Source organism: Mirounga angustirostris, unplaced genomic scaffold (genome assembly GCF_029215605.1).
Source record: "Mirounga angustirostris isolate CCGP_5_RB_7025 unplaced genomic scaffold, mMirAng1.0.hap1 SCAF_12, whole genome shotgun sequence".
NCBI lineage: Eukaryota > Metazoa > Chordata > Mammalia > Carnivora > Phocidae > Mirounga > Mirounga angustirostris.
The window spans coordinates 70,927,653-70,944,711 of record NW_026991720.1 but is presented as its reverse complement, the minus strand read 5'-3'; the positions used below and the strand labels follow the sequence as shown (position 1 = coordinate 70,944,711).

General features: G+C 37.5%; 1 protein-coding gene across 8 annotated transcripts in view; it reads left to right on the top strand.

Annotated features, from left to right (window-relative positions):
* The window catches only part of ANKIB1 (ankyrin repeat and IBR domain containing 1), a 146,424-nt gene that overhangs the window by 115,185 nt on the left and 14,180 nt on the right, over positions 1 to 17,059 (top strand). For all 8 annotated transcript variants that reach the window (XM_064575290.1, XM_045864727.2, XM_045864726.2 and 5 more), the window contains 5 exons: positions 1,047 to 1,135; positions 8,914 to 9,044; positions 15,158 to 15,292; positions 16,283 to 16,369; positions 16,460 to 16,526. In XM_064575290.1, coding sequence (XP_064431360.1) covers positions 1,047 to 1,135; positions 8,914 to 9,044; positions 15,158 to 15,292; positions 16,283 to 16,369; positions 16,460 to 16,526 — 509 coding nt within the window. The remainder of the gene's footprint in view (positions 1 to 1,046; positions 1,136 to 8,913; positions 9,045 to 15,157; positions 15,293 to 16,282; positions 16,370 to 16,459; positions 16,527 to 17,059) is intronic.

The following is a 17,059-nucleotide window of genomic DNA, read 5'->3' as shown; positions in this document are numbered from 1 at the left end:
CAAACATAATGATCCAAAGAGGCACCTGCACCCCAATGTTTATAACAGCAGTGTCCACAATAGCCAAACTGCGGAAAGAACCCAGATGTCCGTTGACAGATGAATGGATAAAGAAGAGGTGGTATATTTATACCATGGAATATTACTTAGCCATCAAAAAGAATGAAATCTTTCCATTTGCAATAATGTGGATGAAACTAGAGGGTATTATGCTAAGGGAAATAAGTCAGACAAATACAAATAGTATATGATTTCACTCGTGTAATTTAAGAAACAAAAAGAACATGGGGGAAGGAAGAATAAAATAAGATAAAAACAGTGAAAGAGGCAAACTATAAGAGACTCTTAACTGTAGGGAACAAACAGGGTCGCTGGGGGCGGGGGGAGTGGGATGGGGTAACTGGGTGATGGGCATTAAGGAGGGAACTTGAAGTAACGAGCACTGGGTATTGTATGCAACTGATGAATCACTAAATTCTACCCCTGAAACTAATAATACACTGTATGTTAACTAAATTGAATATAAATTTTTTAAAAAATTTTAAGAAGAATGTGATATAAAATAGTTTTCAAACTTTAAAATGCAGAAGGGTCATGTGGTAATTTTGATAACATGTGGATTCTAATTAGTTGGTCTTATGGGCCTGCTCTTCAGCATGTTTAACAAGTTCCTGAGCGGTGGCAAGGCTGCTCGCCCAGAGAACAAACTTTGAGTACAAGAATTTAAAGTATTAGTGAAGACAGACCCTAACTGATAAAAATATTACAGCTCTTCTGGCATGCAAAACTAAATTACAAGTATTAAGTAATCTATTTTGAACGTTTAACAATGTGTAAATGAATGTACTGATTAAAAAAAAAAAAATTGGACCTGGTGATATGAAGCTCTGGAATCACATTTTCAATTCCTCTATTGAAATGTTTCTCTCACTGGTCATTGTGCCTCAGTTTTTTCAACTTTAAATTTGGAAGAGTACTTTCCGTCTATTACCTTGATGTTGATAAAGAATTTTTTTAAATTGCCTCTTCTCTGTTTTCTTCCTTAGGGAGTGCCTTGGTGAAGCACATGAGCCTTGTGACTGCCAAACATGGAAAAATTGGCTACAAAAAATAACTGAAATGAAACCGGAAGAACGTAAGGAGAATCTTAGATAGCTATACTATATATATTCTAATAGCATTCAAAAGATAATGTAGTCCTATTACTTAGAGTCTTCATTAAGTAAGTTTTCAAGTTGTTAATGCTGTAGCTCTCCAGTTTAACATTATACCTCTCACTAACACCCTTTTGGACATCACAAGGTTTTTGCAGCGGGGAATCACAGACAGGTTCCATGTTTCTAACTAACTGTTTTCAGTTAAGATAAGCAGGGTAGGGCGCCTGGGTGGTTCAGATGGTTAAGCATCTGCCTTCGGTTCAGGTCGTGATCCCAGAGTTCTGGGATTGAGTCCCGCATGGGGCTCCCTGCTAGGGGGGAGCCTGCTTCTCCCTCTGCCTCTGCTTCTCTGTCTCTCTGACTCTCATGAATAAATAAATAAAACATTTTTAAAAAAAAGATAAGCAGGGTAAACAGGATCACATTAAAGCCCTCCTCCCACGGCTGGGTGGAGGGCTTTACCCTGGAGTGGACCACCTAGCTTTTTTATACCTTAAGGAAGAAATGTATACACTGTAGTGAGAGGAAGCTTCTTATTTCCCTGGAAACTTCAGTGGATGATAAGACAAGTTAATTTCTTGACATTATGTGGCTCTGTAGATTTACTTAAGTGGCATGTCTAACTATTTTTACTGAGATTTCTATAAATACATATTAATCCTACGGAAATGCTATGAAATTGGTGTTAGTAATCCCATTTTGTAGATGAAGTAATTAATACTTAGATTGGATTGAGTGACATCAGGGACAGGGCATGTGCCTGGAAACAGAATGGATTTTAATTAGCCTTCCTAATAGTAATTCCTGCATTTAACAGGAATTGCTTTGCAGTTATTTTTCATCCCCTGAAGTGTTTTATGACAACTGTTTTCTTTCGAATTAATACAAAAGTTAATTTCATTTTTTAACTTTTTATATAATTGAGTTAGTTTGAGGTATTACAAATCAGGATTAAGAATTCCCTCAGTGATTCTGCACTTACTATGAACAAAGCACATGATGATGATGATGATGCCAGCCTTCAAAAGTATATAAGCTAGAAGGGAAGCAGTCAGATCATTGCAGTATGATATGATAACTAATACAGTTGGGTAAAGATGAGAGTACAAAAACAGGAAAACTAAATCAGGTTGGGAAAGCAAGAAAACTAAATCTGGTTGGGCAGGGGGGTGTCGGAATCCTCCTGAAGGCAGTGAGATAGGAATTGGGTTTTAGCATACCTGCAGGGCAGAAATGTGGTAGGTATTCCTATCAGCAGCTAAAGTGATGCTGGGAGAGCCTGGCTGACAGCTCTGAGACCCTACAGACTTGTATTATATCGGGCAATATACCACTGCCCAAGAACTGGTCATTAGCATTTTATATTCACGAGATTCATTTTGTGCACTGACTCAGGGTTATTCAAATCCGTGAAGAAGAGACTACTATGTAAACCAGAATATCAGTTTATTAATTGATAATGAGGGGGATCCCTTTCACATGATGAGAAGGTTTATGTCCGTTATCCAGGAGCAAAAGGAAATGGATAATCTTAGGATATTTTATAGGGAGATCTGATTAAATATTCTTGCCCTGTACATTCATCATTCAATCAACAAATATTTTTTTGAGTACCTGCTATGTGCTAGGAACTTCCCAAATTAAAAACAGCCACATGGATTGTTTTTGTTCCCCAGGTGCATTGTGTCTCTTGAATGCCAGATATAGCCTGCCATTGCTCCCTTGACACCCACCCATTTTCCCTATTCTCCTGATATGTATGGGTCTGTGTATACGTGTGAGTTCCATAAACAGATTAATACCATTATCCTGCAACGCCTTTAAACATGACAAGACCATTGGATTTTGCTCTCTTGTTTTGCTTCTGGCACCAAGAAACATTTATATTTCTATTAGACATGGTTGGCTATTGCTCACCTACCTACATTTCTTTATACCTTTATATGATGCTTAACATTAAGGTCCATGGGAGAAATTGCAAGAGATGAGGCTGGAAAGGTAGGCATTGCCAGATTGTGAGGATTTTTGCCAAATTGTCTGAAGCTATCTTACTAACAGAATAAGCTGTATGATAACATTTTTTAAGTAGGAAAATAGCATTATCTGAGATATTTTTATGAAGATAACTGATGACTGGGCAGGTGAGACTGAAGGATAGAGAGATCAAAATAGGGAGGTAAATTTTTAGTTTGAGTCAAAAGATGGATGATTGGTCAACGTAGGAAATTCAGATATGAGATTACCTTTCAGGGGAAAATAAATGACTTGTTGTGGACATTGTGAACTTTCAGGTACTTATAGGACATATATGTGGAGGTGTGCAGTGGGATTTTAGAAGTGCTTGTTTGCAGCCCAGAGAGATGCTGAGAAGACTTAGGAATAACTTACTGCTTTTAAGTGGTATCCATATTATTTATGTAACATTTATTGAGTGCTACTTTATATTAGAATATGGAAATAAGGTGCTGCCTACTTTCTTGAAATTTACATTTTAGAGACGAAGACAGCAATATACAAAACTAAGAAAAAGAAGTATTATTAATGCTGTGAAAGAACAGCATACCTGTGGTACATTGTGAGAGAGGGGAGAGATCAAAGAGAAGATCAGTTTTCTCTATGAGAGGGTAAGGAAAAACATTATGAAAGAATTGATGCACAAGCTGCATCTTGAGAGCTGATAAGATGTTCTTCGCACAAACCGGAACAGGAAGGGTATTTGGGCTTCAGGTGAAAGAGAGCTGTGAAATAGCGTGGCATGTTCAAGGACTGCAGATTCTGCAGTACAACCAGCGCAAAGAAGGTGCACTGCCAGATGAGACCGCACAGGCAGAAGTCCCAATCCGGTGTCAGGGCGGGGGTTCTATGGAGTGCTGGGAGGTCTGACTTCATCCTGAGACACTGAAAAGCAGTTCTGAGGAGGAGAATGAGAATTGAAGATGCTTAGGTCACTCAGGTAAAAGTGTGGACGGTGAATAGAGACTATTGAGAGACAAGTAAGAATGCTGTTTCTTAGAAAACTTCAGAATGTTTCTTAGAAAACTTCAGAATGAGAGGATAATGAGGGTTTGAACAAGACAGGGGCAATGCAAACAAGAGAGGAGAGGTATACAGGAGAGTTAAAGAAGATGCAGTTTTATTTAGTTGTAAATATAGTGTACTTACCAGTTGCCTGGAAGTGTAAACGCACCACAAGAAATAATTAGCACAATATATTATTTATTAATTATTGAGCAGAAAATGGCTGTAAGTGTCCGATTTAAGATATGAAACAAACATTTTGAAATGGGTGTTTTTACTTATGTCTTACCATTGTAAAATTGGTCATTCATTCCATACCCACGAATAAGTTTTTACTAGGGCGAAAGAGAGAGAGAGAACAACCTGGCTAGTAAGTACAGATTATCACTGGGACTGTGACAAAATACCCTTACATATGACCATGATCCTGATAATGAGGACAGAAGAGAAATAGAAGAACTAGAAAATGGTATGTATGGTGTATACACAGTTACTTCTGGTGGCCAGAGACAGGGAGACCTCAAGTGAAAAACAAGACTTCCTCAAACAGTCCTAAATGGGGTTTTAATTCAGAAAGACAGAGGAACTTGAGAAAATTGGATAGAAGATAAGGGACTGAGGACACCTGAAAAGTTGTCTGCCATAGAAGGACCAAAGCCAAGACTGCAGAGTAAGTTCCCAGTTGCTGAGAAAAACCTAGGAGTTTTCTCATTGTCCTCCAGACAGAAATGTGATGACCAGCTGACTACTATTAATGGCCACTTAAGTTTATGAAATTTAGGGTGAGGCTTAAAGCAAATAATACTAGGCCAACTGTAAGGCTTAAGCGGAACATCATCATTAAATACATAAAAATAATATTCCAAGAAAGAAAAGTATGATTTAATGCTGTATTGTTTACATATTAATTTGGGTCATGGTCACATACATACTTTTGGCATAAGCATTTACAACTGAACTTGTCGATTCATGAGATCATTTTCTCCCTTATGCCTAGTTTTCCAAAGTCTTTGAATTATGAGACTCAAAAGGAGTGACAAAATCTAATTAATGAGAAAAAATGCTAAGTGCATAGCATTATATACTAAGATTCGTTCAAAGAATTCCATATAAAGATTCAAATACTATTTTTCAGCACTGAAACTGCCTCTGTTATGTCTAATCAGACAAGAAGAGGGAGTGATTATATTTTCTGTGAAACTGGTTATTTTATAAAAACTCTGAGACCAGTTTTTCCATAGTACATAATAAATGATTACTGAACGGAATTCAAATATTCTTCTTAAGAAGTCAGTCTTTAAAATCAATTTTGTGAACGCCTGGGTGGCTGTCGGTTAAGCATCAGCCTTCAGCTCAGGTCATGATCCCAGGGTCCTGGGATCGAACCCCACATGGGGCTCCCTGCTCAGCAGGAAGCCTGCTTCTCCCTCTCCCTCTGCTTGTGCTCTCTCTGTCTCTCTCTCTCTCTCTCAAATGAATAAATAGTATCTTTTTTAAAAAATTTAAAAATAAAAATAAAATCAACTTTGTTTTGGGCAACACTGTCAGGACCCTTCTCACTCCTGAGAGATTTTTCTGTATCCTTTTTTAACAAACTTCTGTCGCTTTACTCACTCTCAAAAAAATAAATAAAAATAAATAAACCAACTTTGTTTTCACTTGCACACATATTGATTCTATTAGTAGATCTTAGATTGTTAATGCACTAATACTTGATTAAATGAAGCTAATATTTCTTACAAGGAGACCTAAGCACACTAGATTATTGAAGAAAGAAGATCAGGATACAATAGACATATAACTGAAGTCAAGGGAAGAGTCTGGAACTCAGTAAGGGTGAAGAAAACTCACCAGGTCGATGGAAGGGGGAGATAAGGTAATGTAGGTATGAAGCAAAGTGTATACAGAAGGCAGATATGTGAAATGACTTTGTTTGGAGAACTAGAAGGAAAGGCATTTTTTCCAGTACAAGTTTTTGTTTTAATAATAGTAAAAAAAAATAATAGTTATTTCCTGAACACAGTTTACTTTATACAATCCTCTAGAATGCAGTTAGGAACTAGCATTCTCTCCAAGGGTGGGAGAAAAAAACTGTTACGTTGCAAGTCACACAAGCTGCTTTGTTTTAATGGCTTTGTGCTTTATTTATTATAACAATGGACAATAAAGGTCATAAGAATATATTAGAGCCTCTGAGCTAAAAATAATGTTGATGCTGAAGGGAGGAGACAGGCCACTATTTAAAAAAAAAAAAAATTAGACATTATACTTAGTGATTAGGTTTTAAAGCAGTACCCTCTGTAAATGGCATTACCTCCACAGCTTGACCGGATTAGCCGTAAGTTAGTAAGTTCCTCCTGAAACTCCTGTTCTCCACCAAATTAACTGAGAATTCTCTAGCAACACCCTAATCAAACCATCTTCTATCAAGTGGGTTTAGAACTGAAGTGGGTCTGATCACTTCATTGCTGCAGTTGTTTCTCTTTGCTGTATGGAACTGAAAACCAGTGCTTCCCAGTCCAGCACTGCTGTTCTGTTGTTGAACAAACTTAAGTGTGTAGGCACCTTGGTGTTCTTTGTGGCAAGACAGCCCCACTCCTGCATTGGTAAGGCTCCATCAAAGGGCTGCTCCTAGTGCTCACCTCTTCCAGTTCATGTACTGAGCCACTTTCCAGGGGTCACTCAACCCAAATGCTTGTCTCCCTTCCCTCTCCAGGGTTGGGTCACTTTTCCTTTTAAACCTCAAAACTCGGGGCGCCTGGGTGGCTCAGTTGGTTAAGCAACTGCCTTCGGCTCAGGTCATGATTCTGGAGTCCTGGGATCGAGTCCCACATCGGGCTCCCTGCTCAGCGGGGGGTCTGCTTCTCCCTCTAACCTTTCCCCTCTCATGCTCTCTGTCTCCCATTCTCTCTCTCAGATAAATAAATAAAATCTTTTAAAAAAAATAAAATAAAATAAAAAAATAAACCTCAAAACTCAAGGAGTCTGATTTCTCACCTGCTTTTAACAGAAGTGCTAACTCCTTTCCCCATCCTTTTGAGAGTGTCTGCATGTAATCAGGGCCTTGATTGGATGGGCCACTTTCAGTGATTTCAAAGTAATTTTTGGACATCTCTTTCAGGAAAGAAAAGGGAGAGCTTTCCTATGCACTTAAAGCTAGAAAACAAAACAAATTCGATTACTGACAAGGAGGGAGAAAGTAATTGTGCCTCTGGACCTCTCTCTAGTACCTAACTCGCTCCACTTGGGGTGCTGGGAAGGGTGTGGGTTTATGAGATTTAGAATCATTTAAAATCATGACATTCCTTAAGACTGCAGATCTCAAATCAAAATAGAATAAATTGAGTTTAAGATGAAGAATATAAGATTGGCATGGGGTTAGAGGGAGGGAGAATCTTGCCAGGTGGACAGTGGCCAAATCATGAAGGTATTTTTTGCTAAAACAATTTGATTTTATCTTGCAGTCAGTGGGGAGCATCTAAAAGATTTCAAGGAGATACGTATTCCTCAAAGATCACTCTAGGCAGTATAGTGGAAGCTGGGGGCATAAGGAGCTGGGGAGATGGGTTGGTTTATTAATTGTCAAAGCAGGAGGTGTGGAGGACCCTAGCTAAAGCAGTAAGAAGTAGAAATGGAGAGGAGACAGATAAGAAAGAGAAAATGGTAGAAACTATGGAATGTAGCAGGTGAGGGAGAAAGGAGGGTATCCAAGATCATGCTCTTCCTGGATTGATTCTGAGTAGATGACCATATCATTTACCAGGACAGGGAATAGAGAAAGGAGCAGGTTTAGGGGAAATGGTAAGTTTAGTTTTAGACATGTCACAGTGGATTCATTTTTAGTTTATCTGAAATAATCATGGGTAAAAAAAAAAGATAGTGAGGGCGCCTGGGTGGCTCAGTCGGTTGAGCGACTGCCTTCGGCTCAGGTCATGATCCCGGAGTCCCAGGATCGAGTCCCACATCGGGCTCCCTGCTCGGCGGGGAGTCTGCTTCTCCCTCTGACCCTCCCCCCTCTCATGTGCTCTCTCTCTCTCATTCTCTCTGTCAAATAATAAATAAAATCTTCAAAAAAAAAAAGTGATATTTCAATATAATTTTCGTGTTTTTTACTATGATGAAGAGTATCTGGTCATTATGTTTGCAGCTGACCCATTTAAGAAATTATTGTCTAAAATTACCATTCTTTCTGTAATTCTCTTTGATGCAAGTTTTTTTTTTTAATATTTTATTTATTTATTTGACAGAGAGAGACACAACGAGAGAGGGAACACAAGCAGGGGGAGTGGGAGAGGGAGAAGCAGGCTTCCCGCTGAGCAGGGAGCCCAATGTGGGGCTCGATCCCAGGACCCTGGGATCATGACCTGAGCCGAAGGCAGACGCTTAACCGACTGAGCCACCCAGGCGCCCCGATGCAATAGTTATTTTAAACAGACAATAATATATTGCTTTTTGTTAGCTTTAGTTCTTTTCTTCCCCAGTTTATTTGGACACAACTTTAGAGAAAAATCTCCTTTAAATCAGATTTCATAAATAGAACTTTTGGAATACAGCCCCTTATCATACTATAATCATGCTATTCAAAATGAAGCAGTTTAAAAACTTTGCCATATACCCTAATAGGAAAATAAATATATAGTTAAAATTGAGAGACAATCTGCAAAGAAAACTTTGTGGGGGACGGGGTTCCCTCTGAAGTTATACAGTAACTCATGTGTTTTGTGTTTGTGTCCCAAAGTTGTAGGAGTTAGTGAAGCTTATGAGGATGCTGCCAATTGTCTCTGGTTATTAACTAACTCTAAGCCTTGTGCTAACTGTAAGTCTCCGATACAGAAGAATGAGGGATGCAATCACATGCAGTGTGCTAAGGTAAGAAGCTTTAAAGAGGATTTTGCATGTTTGTAGTTAGAATCTTAATTTGACTTTAATCCAAAGAAGAAACAAGCATAAAACTGTTGCTGGGTTTCAGATGGATTCCAGGAGATTACATTCTATATTCTTTGTTGAATAACGTAAGTATTGCTTTATACTACTACCTTTTACACTCATAATGAATGTTAAAAATAAGTTAAGGATTCAGTGGTATTTGGCCTGAAGGTGAGAAATGCCTGAATCGCTTCCCTGCTAATCTCTCCTAGTGAGGATCCTGAAATCTTACCTGCTGATCAACAAGCCCCTCCCCACCCCTGCCCAGTGAGGATCCTGAGAGAGTTTTGTCTGTATATAAAAAATAATATTAGGGGCGCCTGGGTGGCTCAGTCGGCTCGGGTCATGGCCCCGGGATCCTGGGATCGAGCCCCATGTCAGGCTCCCGCCTCAGCAGGGAGTCTGCTTCTCCCTCTGACCGTCACCCCGCTCATGCTCTCTCTCTCATTCTCTCTCTCTCAAATAAATAAAATCTTTAAAAAATGATAATATTAAAAGATAAAGTGCTATTTTATATGAGATCTCTTACAAAACTGGCTTTTGAGCACACAGCTTAGATTCAAGGCCCAAGTCAGGCCCCAGGCAATTCCCCTAAGTCCACATCTAAGTTGGTGTCTGTGTATAGGTGGCTATATAATAAAAGTACCCAAAGCAGTGGACAGACTTAGGTCTGCTGTGAAATCATCAGTTAAATAAATAATTCATTCATTACAGTATTGAAAATGCCAACAAAGATCTTCTTGACTGAAACATAATTAATATAAATAATTACTTGTGGAAGGCTACCCTCCTGGCTTAGTTGCATAGAAAGAAACTGCCATATTTAAAACAAATATTCTGGGGTGCCTGGGTGGCTCAGTCGTTGGGTGTCTGCCTTCCGCTCAGGTCATGATCCCGGGGTCCTGGGATCGAGCCTCATATCGGGCTCCTGCTCTGTGGGAAGCCTGCTTCTCCCTCTCCCACTCCCCCTGCTTGTGTTCCTGCTCTCGCTATGTCTCTCTCTCTGTCAAATAAGTAAATAAAATCTTTAAAAAATAAATAAAACAAATATTCTGGAATTAGGTTAATATTTTATTAATCCATGCCTACATTTATGAACACTTTTGTTTTAAAATTATAATATTCCAATTTTTTTCTTTTTCATTGGAAGTTCCATGTATATAAAAATAATTATTTAAAATTGAAAGAACAATGTAACTTTCAATTTACAATGTAAAAGAAACCCAAATAGTTAAGAATATTCCAATAACAAAAATCTATATCTTCTAAGTATTACTTGATTTTTAATGTTAAAGCTAATGATCATTATCACTATTACATTTAAAAAACAGCAGTTACCAGATCATTTTTATAAGCCTATTATTACTATAAAATTAACATAAATGAATTCGCTTAGTGAGATAGTAATAACGACTTCCTAAGAGAGAAGAGGAAAAACATAGTACAGTGTTCTGAGCAAAATGCTCAAAGGTGCTTATTAGTTCAGCTGATCAGGCCAAAAATATTTTATTTGTGGTCTTATCTCTAACATCATTATTAGTTTTTTCTTGGAAAATCTGATATAGACTATATAGATGTATAAAGAAACACAGGTTGACCATAAAAATCGGCCATTGGGCTACTAATAAAAAGGGCAAGATCCAGTTATCCAGTTACCTTTATTAACTTCAAAGCACCTACCAGTAGTAAGTAGTTGATAAATACGAATATTTTTATGAATTCATCAGGCTCATGATATAAGATAATTTATCTTAAACAGATTTTGCTTAAGCTTCTGTTGCATTTAAAAGAAACATTTCACAGCGCTTACCAGAGCACATACCCTCCCCAGTGTCTATCACCCAGTCACCCCATCCCTCCCACCCCACCCCCCACTCCAACAACACTCAGTATGTTTCCTGTGATTAAGAATTCCTCATATCAGTGAGATCATATGATACATGTCTTTCTCTGAATCTCAGATCTGTACCTCTGAAACAAATAATGCAATATATGTTAAGAAAAAAAAGAAGAAGAAGGTAGCGGGAGGGGAAGAATGAAGCGGGGGAAATCGGAGGGGTAGACGAACCATGAGAGATGATGGACTCTGAAAAACAAACAGGGTTCTAGAGGGGAGGGAGGTGGGAGGATGGGTTAGCCTGGTGGTGGGTATTGAGGAGGGCACATTCTGCATGGAGCACTGGGTGTTATGCACAAACAATGAATCATGGAATACTTCATCTAAAACTAATGATGTAATGTATGGGGATTAACATAAGAATAAAAAAAAATAATAAAATAAATAAAATAAATAAAAAATAAAAGAAACATTTACTTGCACACTATGGAAATGTAGTAGTCTTATCTGATATACCATCTGAAGTATTTGCATTGAACGAAAGAAACTATCAGGTAATTCTTAGGACATAGAAGAAAGACATCTAGAAAGTAATAACCTTGCTACAAAAAAATTTCATACTTTTAGAATTTTTTTTATATGGGAAGGTGGAACAACAGATCATATGTAATTGAATCCATGCTCTAACACAATGACTAAATCATGATATACTTTTATTACTGCCACAGTGTTGATTATGATTCAATACAGTTTTTACTTTCTGGAATCAAATTATTAAACATTTTAGAAGAATGACAAATTTGGCCTTATAAAAATAGTTTTATTTTTAAAAACTTTATTCATTTCCCTTTAGCTAATTTTCAGGAACTATTTAAATTTTGCATTCTTACACATTTTAAATCACTTATAATAAGTAATTTTCCTCATCTGCCTCTGTAAAACTGTATGCTGCAACTAAAAAATAAAAGTTACTAAAGTTCTGTATTCTTTTTCTTATCATAGAATATAAAATATGGCTGTTTTGTAGAAAGTTCTGCCACTAATTTGAGACATCAGTAGAGATGTACTGAAGGGTAACTTGTATCAAACCAGGCACAAAGTTTGCTTATACCAAGCAATAAAAGAACTTGCATGCTCTCAGAACCTTGATATCTACAATTTATTGTATAAGTACCTGTTAGTGAAGGGCTAATGAGGACACAAATTTTAATTTAGTTCTCTGTCTGTGACCTATCAGGTAGAGAAAAAATTAATAAAGATATAGAAGACTTAGCATAATGACTAAGATATATCTGATTGCTATATATTCAGACTTTGTATCCTGAAAACATGGATTACACCATGTTTGCAAGTATCCGTGGAGCAATAGCAAAAAATTTGACCATTGATCATCAAAGAAAATCTCAGTAATACTTCAGAAAATAGAAATGGTAATAGCAACATTCTCTGATCATAATGGAATAAAATAGAAATTAATAATAAAGTTATAAAAGGCCTCTTCATTTGGAAATACTACTTTATCAGACCCTGAGCACCTGATCTAGAGCAATGCTCAGAAATGTGCATAGCCTCATTAAAACAATACAAAATAAGGAATGAGTTAAGGATATGACTCAAAAAATTAGAAAAACAGAATAAACTTGAAGAACACCAGGAGGAAGGATTTATTTTTTTTTAAAGGTTTTATTTATTTGACAGGGAGAGAGAGCACAAGCAGGGGGGGCAGCAGGCAGAGGGAGAGGGAGAAACAGGCTTCCCGCTGAGCAGGGAGCCCAACATGGGGCTCTATCCCAGGACTCTGAGATCACGACCTGAGCTGAAGGCAGCCGCTTAACCAACTGAGCCACCCAGGCACCCCAAGAATGGTTCACTATTTAAAAAGCTATTGCTGGGCGCCTGGGTGGCTCAGTCGTTAAGCGTCTGCCTTCGGCTCAGGTCATGATTCCAGGGTCCTGGGATCGAGCCCCACATTGGGCTCCCTGCTCCGCGGGAAGCCTGCTTCTCCCTCTCCCACTCCCCCTGCTTGTGTTCCCTCTCTCACTGTGTCTCTCTCTGTCAAATAAATAAATAAAATCTTTAAAAAAAAAAAAAAAGCTATTGCTATACCTCATCTTATTAGTAGATCCAAAGAGAAGAATCATACATATGTTCTGTAGTTGCTAAAAAGGCATTTGACAAAAAATCAACAACCATTCTTTATTAAAACACTCAAAGATGGACTCTTCCTTAGTATGATAAAAGTAAATCTAGTTCAGTGCAAAAGTTAGCATGATAACTAGAGGTACTCTCACTAAAATCAAGAACAAGATAAGGATACTCTCAATCACAAATATTGTTAACATTGGACTAGAGATACCAGTCAGCATATTTAGACAATAGGAAGAAATTAAAGATGTAAAAATTAGAAATGAAGTAGTAAATTTATTTTTTTGCAGATAGCATGATTAAATGCCTAGAAAACCCACAAGAATCAGTTTAAAAACTAGTAACAACAAAATTCAATTAATTAGCAGAGTACAAAGTTAATATGCAGAAGGCAATAGCCTTCATTTGTACCAAAAACATCCGGACAAAATATGTACTGAAAGAGGGCGCCTGGGTGGCTCAGTTGGTTGAGCGACTGCCTTTGGCTCAGGTCATGATCCTGGAGTCCCTGGATCGAGTCCCGCATCGGGCTCCCTGCTCGGCAGGGAGTCCGCTTCTCCCTCTCCCACTCCCCGTTTGTGTTCCCTCTCTCGCTGTGTCCTTCTCTGTCAAATAAATAAATAAAATCTTTAAAAAAAAAAAAAATATGTACTGAAAGAGAAGATCTCATTTATCTAGAAAAAAACTTAAATGTACGAAATTTTTATAAAGAAAACTTTAAGACCACTTTCTGTAGGACACAAAAGATGACAAACAAATGGAAAGGTACCAAAGTTGTTGGATAGAAAGTTTCCAGTGAAAATACCAGCAGGTTTTGTTTCTGCATCTAGATAATTCTAATTCAAAAGTTCACGTGGAAAAACAAAGCAAGAAGAGCTAGGAAAACTCTGAAAAAGAACAGTGAGGAAGAACTAGCCTTGTCAAATAGTGAGCCTATTGTAAAGGCTCAGTAATTAAAACAGCATTGTGCTGGCACATGAATCTAGAGATTAATGAAATTATAATAAAAAGCCCAGAATATAGAAATATGTGGGAATTTAATATATGGTAAAGGAGGATCTCCAGTAGGGGAGAAACATGGACTGTTCAATAAATAGGATTGAGACAACTGGGCAGTTGTGTGGAAAAAAATAAAGTTGAATTCATACTGTATACTGTATACCCATGAACAGCGCAAATATTTAAATGTTTAAAAAGCAAAGAAACAAACATAGAAGTACCAGAAGAAAACAGATTTGAAATGGGAAGATCCCTCTGACCCAAAATCCATAAGCATTAAAAAAAAGGTGTATTTTCATACTGTAATGCTCGTATTTTTGGTATTATTGGCCAATTATGGTAATAAAATGAAATTTTCTTAAAAATAAGAAACAGATTTTATGGGGCGCCTGGGTGGCTCAGTCGTTAAGCATCTGCCTTCGGCTCAGGTCATGATCCCAGGGTCCTGGGATCGAGCCCCGCATCGGGCTCCCTGCTTGGCGGGAAGCCTGTTTCTCCCTCTCCCGCTCCCCCTGCTTGTGTTCCCTCCCTTGCTGTGTCTCTCTCTGTCATATAAATAAATAAAATCTTAAAAAAAAATGAGTTCCTTTAAAAAAAAAAAAAGAAACATTTTATGTCAGTCTTTCTACTTGGAAACCTTTTAAACTTGTTCCTAGTTTCAAAAACAATTTATCAAAGTCATAAAAAAACTTCTTCTGATGAAGACTGGTGAAGCTCTATGTACCAAAGTAAGATTACCATGCACTTGAAAAATGAAACATTGTCAGTATTTGTCTTTATTGTGGGAAAGAATATCCTATTGATATTTTTAAAGATTCCTTGATATTACTTCATAATATTATGATTTACGTTTTAATATATCCTTATAAGTGGTCATTTTAAACTACCCTCCACATCTTTCTGTAGTACAGATAAGGTCTCCAGAGGAAACATGAAAAAGACGGCATGTCTTTAAGATTTGTTCCTGGTCACACAGGCAGAATTGCTTGATCTCTACAAAGTGGTTGACTAGAAATCAGAAAATAATTTGAATGTTAACACAGGGCAATGTTTGCATATATGTTTTCTTTTGAAGTGCAAGTATGACTTTTGCTGGATTTGCCTAGAAGAATGGAAAAAGCATAGTTCTTCCACAGGAGGTTATTACAGATGTACTCGCTATGAAGTCATTCAGCATGTGGAGGAGCAATCCAAGGAAATGACTGTGGAGGTGAGAACTGTTTAAATTAAGGCCTCTGGCTAAACCACTTAATACCATTGGGAATATTTTGCATTTCTTCATTTTCCTATCTTTTGTAGTAATGAGGCATTAAATTGAATACACTTTATTTTTTTTCCTTACCCCCCAGATTGAATACACTTTAGAGTAGCCTTTAATTTAAATAAAATAGGTCTGTCAACTTGAGAGCTTTCTTTTTTTTAATTTTCCCTTTTTTATTTTGTTAAAGTCTTATATATCCCTGTCTCTATAATGACGTAAAAACAATTTTAACATAATATCAACAATACAGTATTCTGTTACAGCATATAGTAAGTCTCTTCGTCTGCTTGGCTTCCGTAACAAAATACCATAGACTGAGTGGCTTAAACAACAGAGATGTATTTCTCACAGTTCTGGAACCTAGGAAGTCCAAGATCAAGATTCTTGCCAATTCAGCTTCTGGTGATGACTCTCTTGCTGGCTTGCAGTGGCCTGGCTCTCTTTGTGCTATATCCTCACATGGTAGAGAGCGAGAGCTCTGGTGTCTCTTCCTTTTTTTAAAAGAGCAATGATTCTACTGGGTTATGGCCCCACCCCAATGACTTTATTTAACCTTTATCACCTCATAGGCCCTATCTTCAAATCCAGTCATTCACATTGGGGGTTAAGGCTTCAACGTGAATTTTGGGGACATACAGTTCAGTCCATAGCAAAAGCAATATAATAAAACATTGAAGATCTGTTAAATGTAGGTCTTGAGGGGCATCTTTGCCTTATGCTCTGGGATCATAGGTTCAGTGGTTTATCATAGAGAATACAAATGCAAGACTTTGTTCTGGTAGCCTTAAAAATCTACTGTTGGTTTTTTTTTCCTCAAAATAATGAAATCTGTATGCACAGCTACCTATTAGTAATAAAAATTTTAAGTGACAAAAAGTCCCCAATTTTAATAGCTAGTACCTTATTTATAAAAGTCGTTTATGGACTTTTGTTTCCTAGGCTGAGAAAAAACACAAACGATTTCAGGAACTTGACAGATTTATGCACTATTACACAAGATTTAAAAACCATGAGCATAGCTACCAGGTATGTCCCAAATCATTTCAAATGCTCTGACTTATACTGTTGTGTATAAATAAAGAAAATTATATAAATTATTTATTTCTATTCCTTTAGTTAGAACAACGCCTTCTTAAAACAGCCAAAGAAAAGATGGAGCAATTGAGTAGAGCTCTCAAAGAAAGTAAGTTATAAGTGGTATGTGTGATAATTAATCTAAAATAACCTTACATGCTTAAGTCACTTCATTGGTAGGAGGTTAAGGCCCTTCAAGGAATACATTATTATCTGCGCTGCTCATTCTGGTACTGCTTGGAGTTCTCAGAAGCCCAGAGTGCAGCTTAGCATTTGAGGCCTCTGTAATGAGATTTTCTACCCGGCTTAGCTCATAATGTTCCTCTTAATGCAGCCTATATTGTTAGCAGATAAACACACATCATGGTTTTGCTTACTCTGTGCCACCACTGATGCTCTCCAGTGTCTGGAACAGTGCATGAGCCCTAAAAGGCATCCCTGACCTCGTCAAAAGAGCAAGATTCATGTATCACCCAGTTGTAGTGTGACTAAATTCCCAAAGATTCTTGAGAAAATTGAGCAGACTGCTTAATGGAATGGAAGTCAAATACAGTTTGGGGAGAAATCTTCTCACTGATAAATAAAGGACATTAGAGTCTGAAAGCAAAGACAGGAGATGGGGCTGACTTATGGATCCTAAAA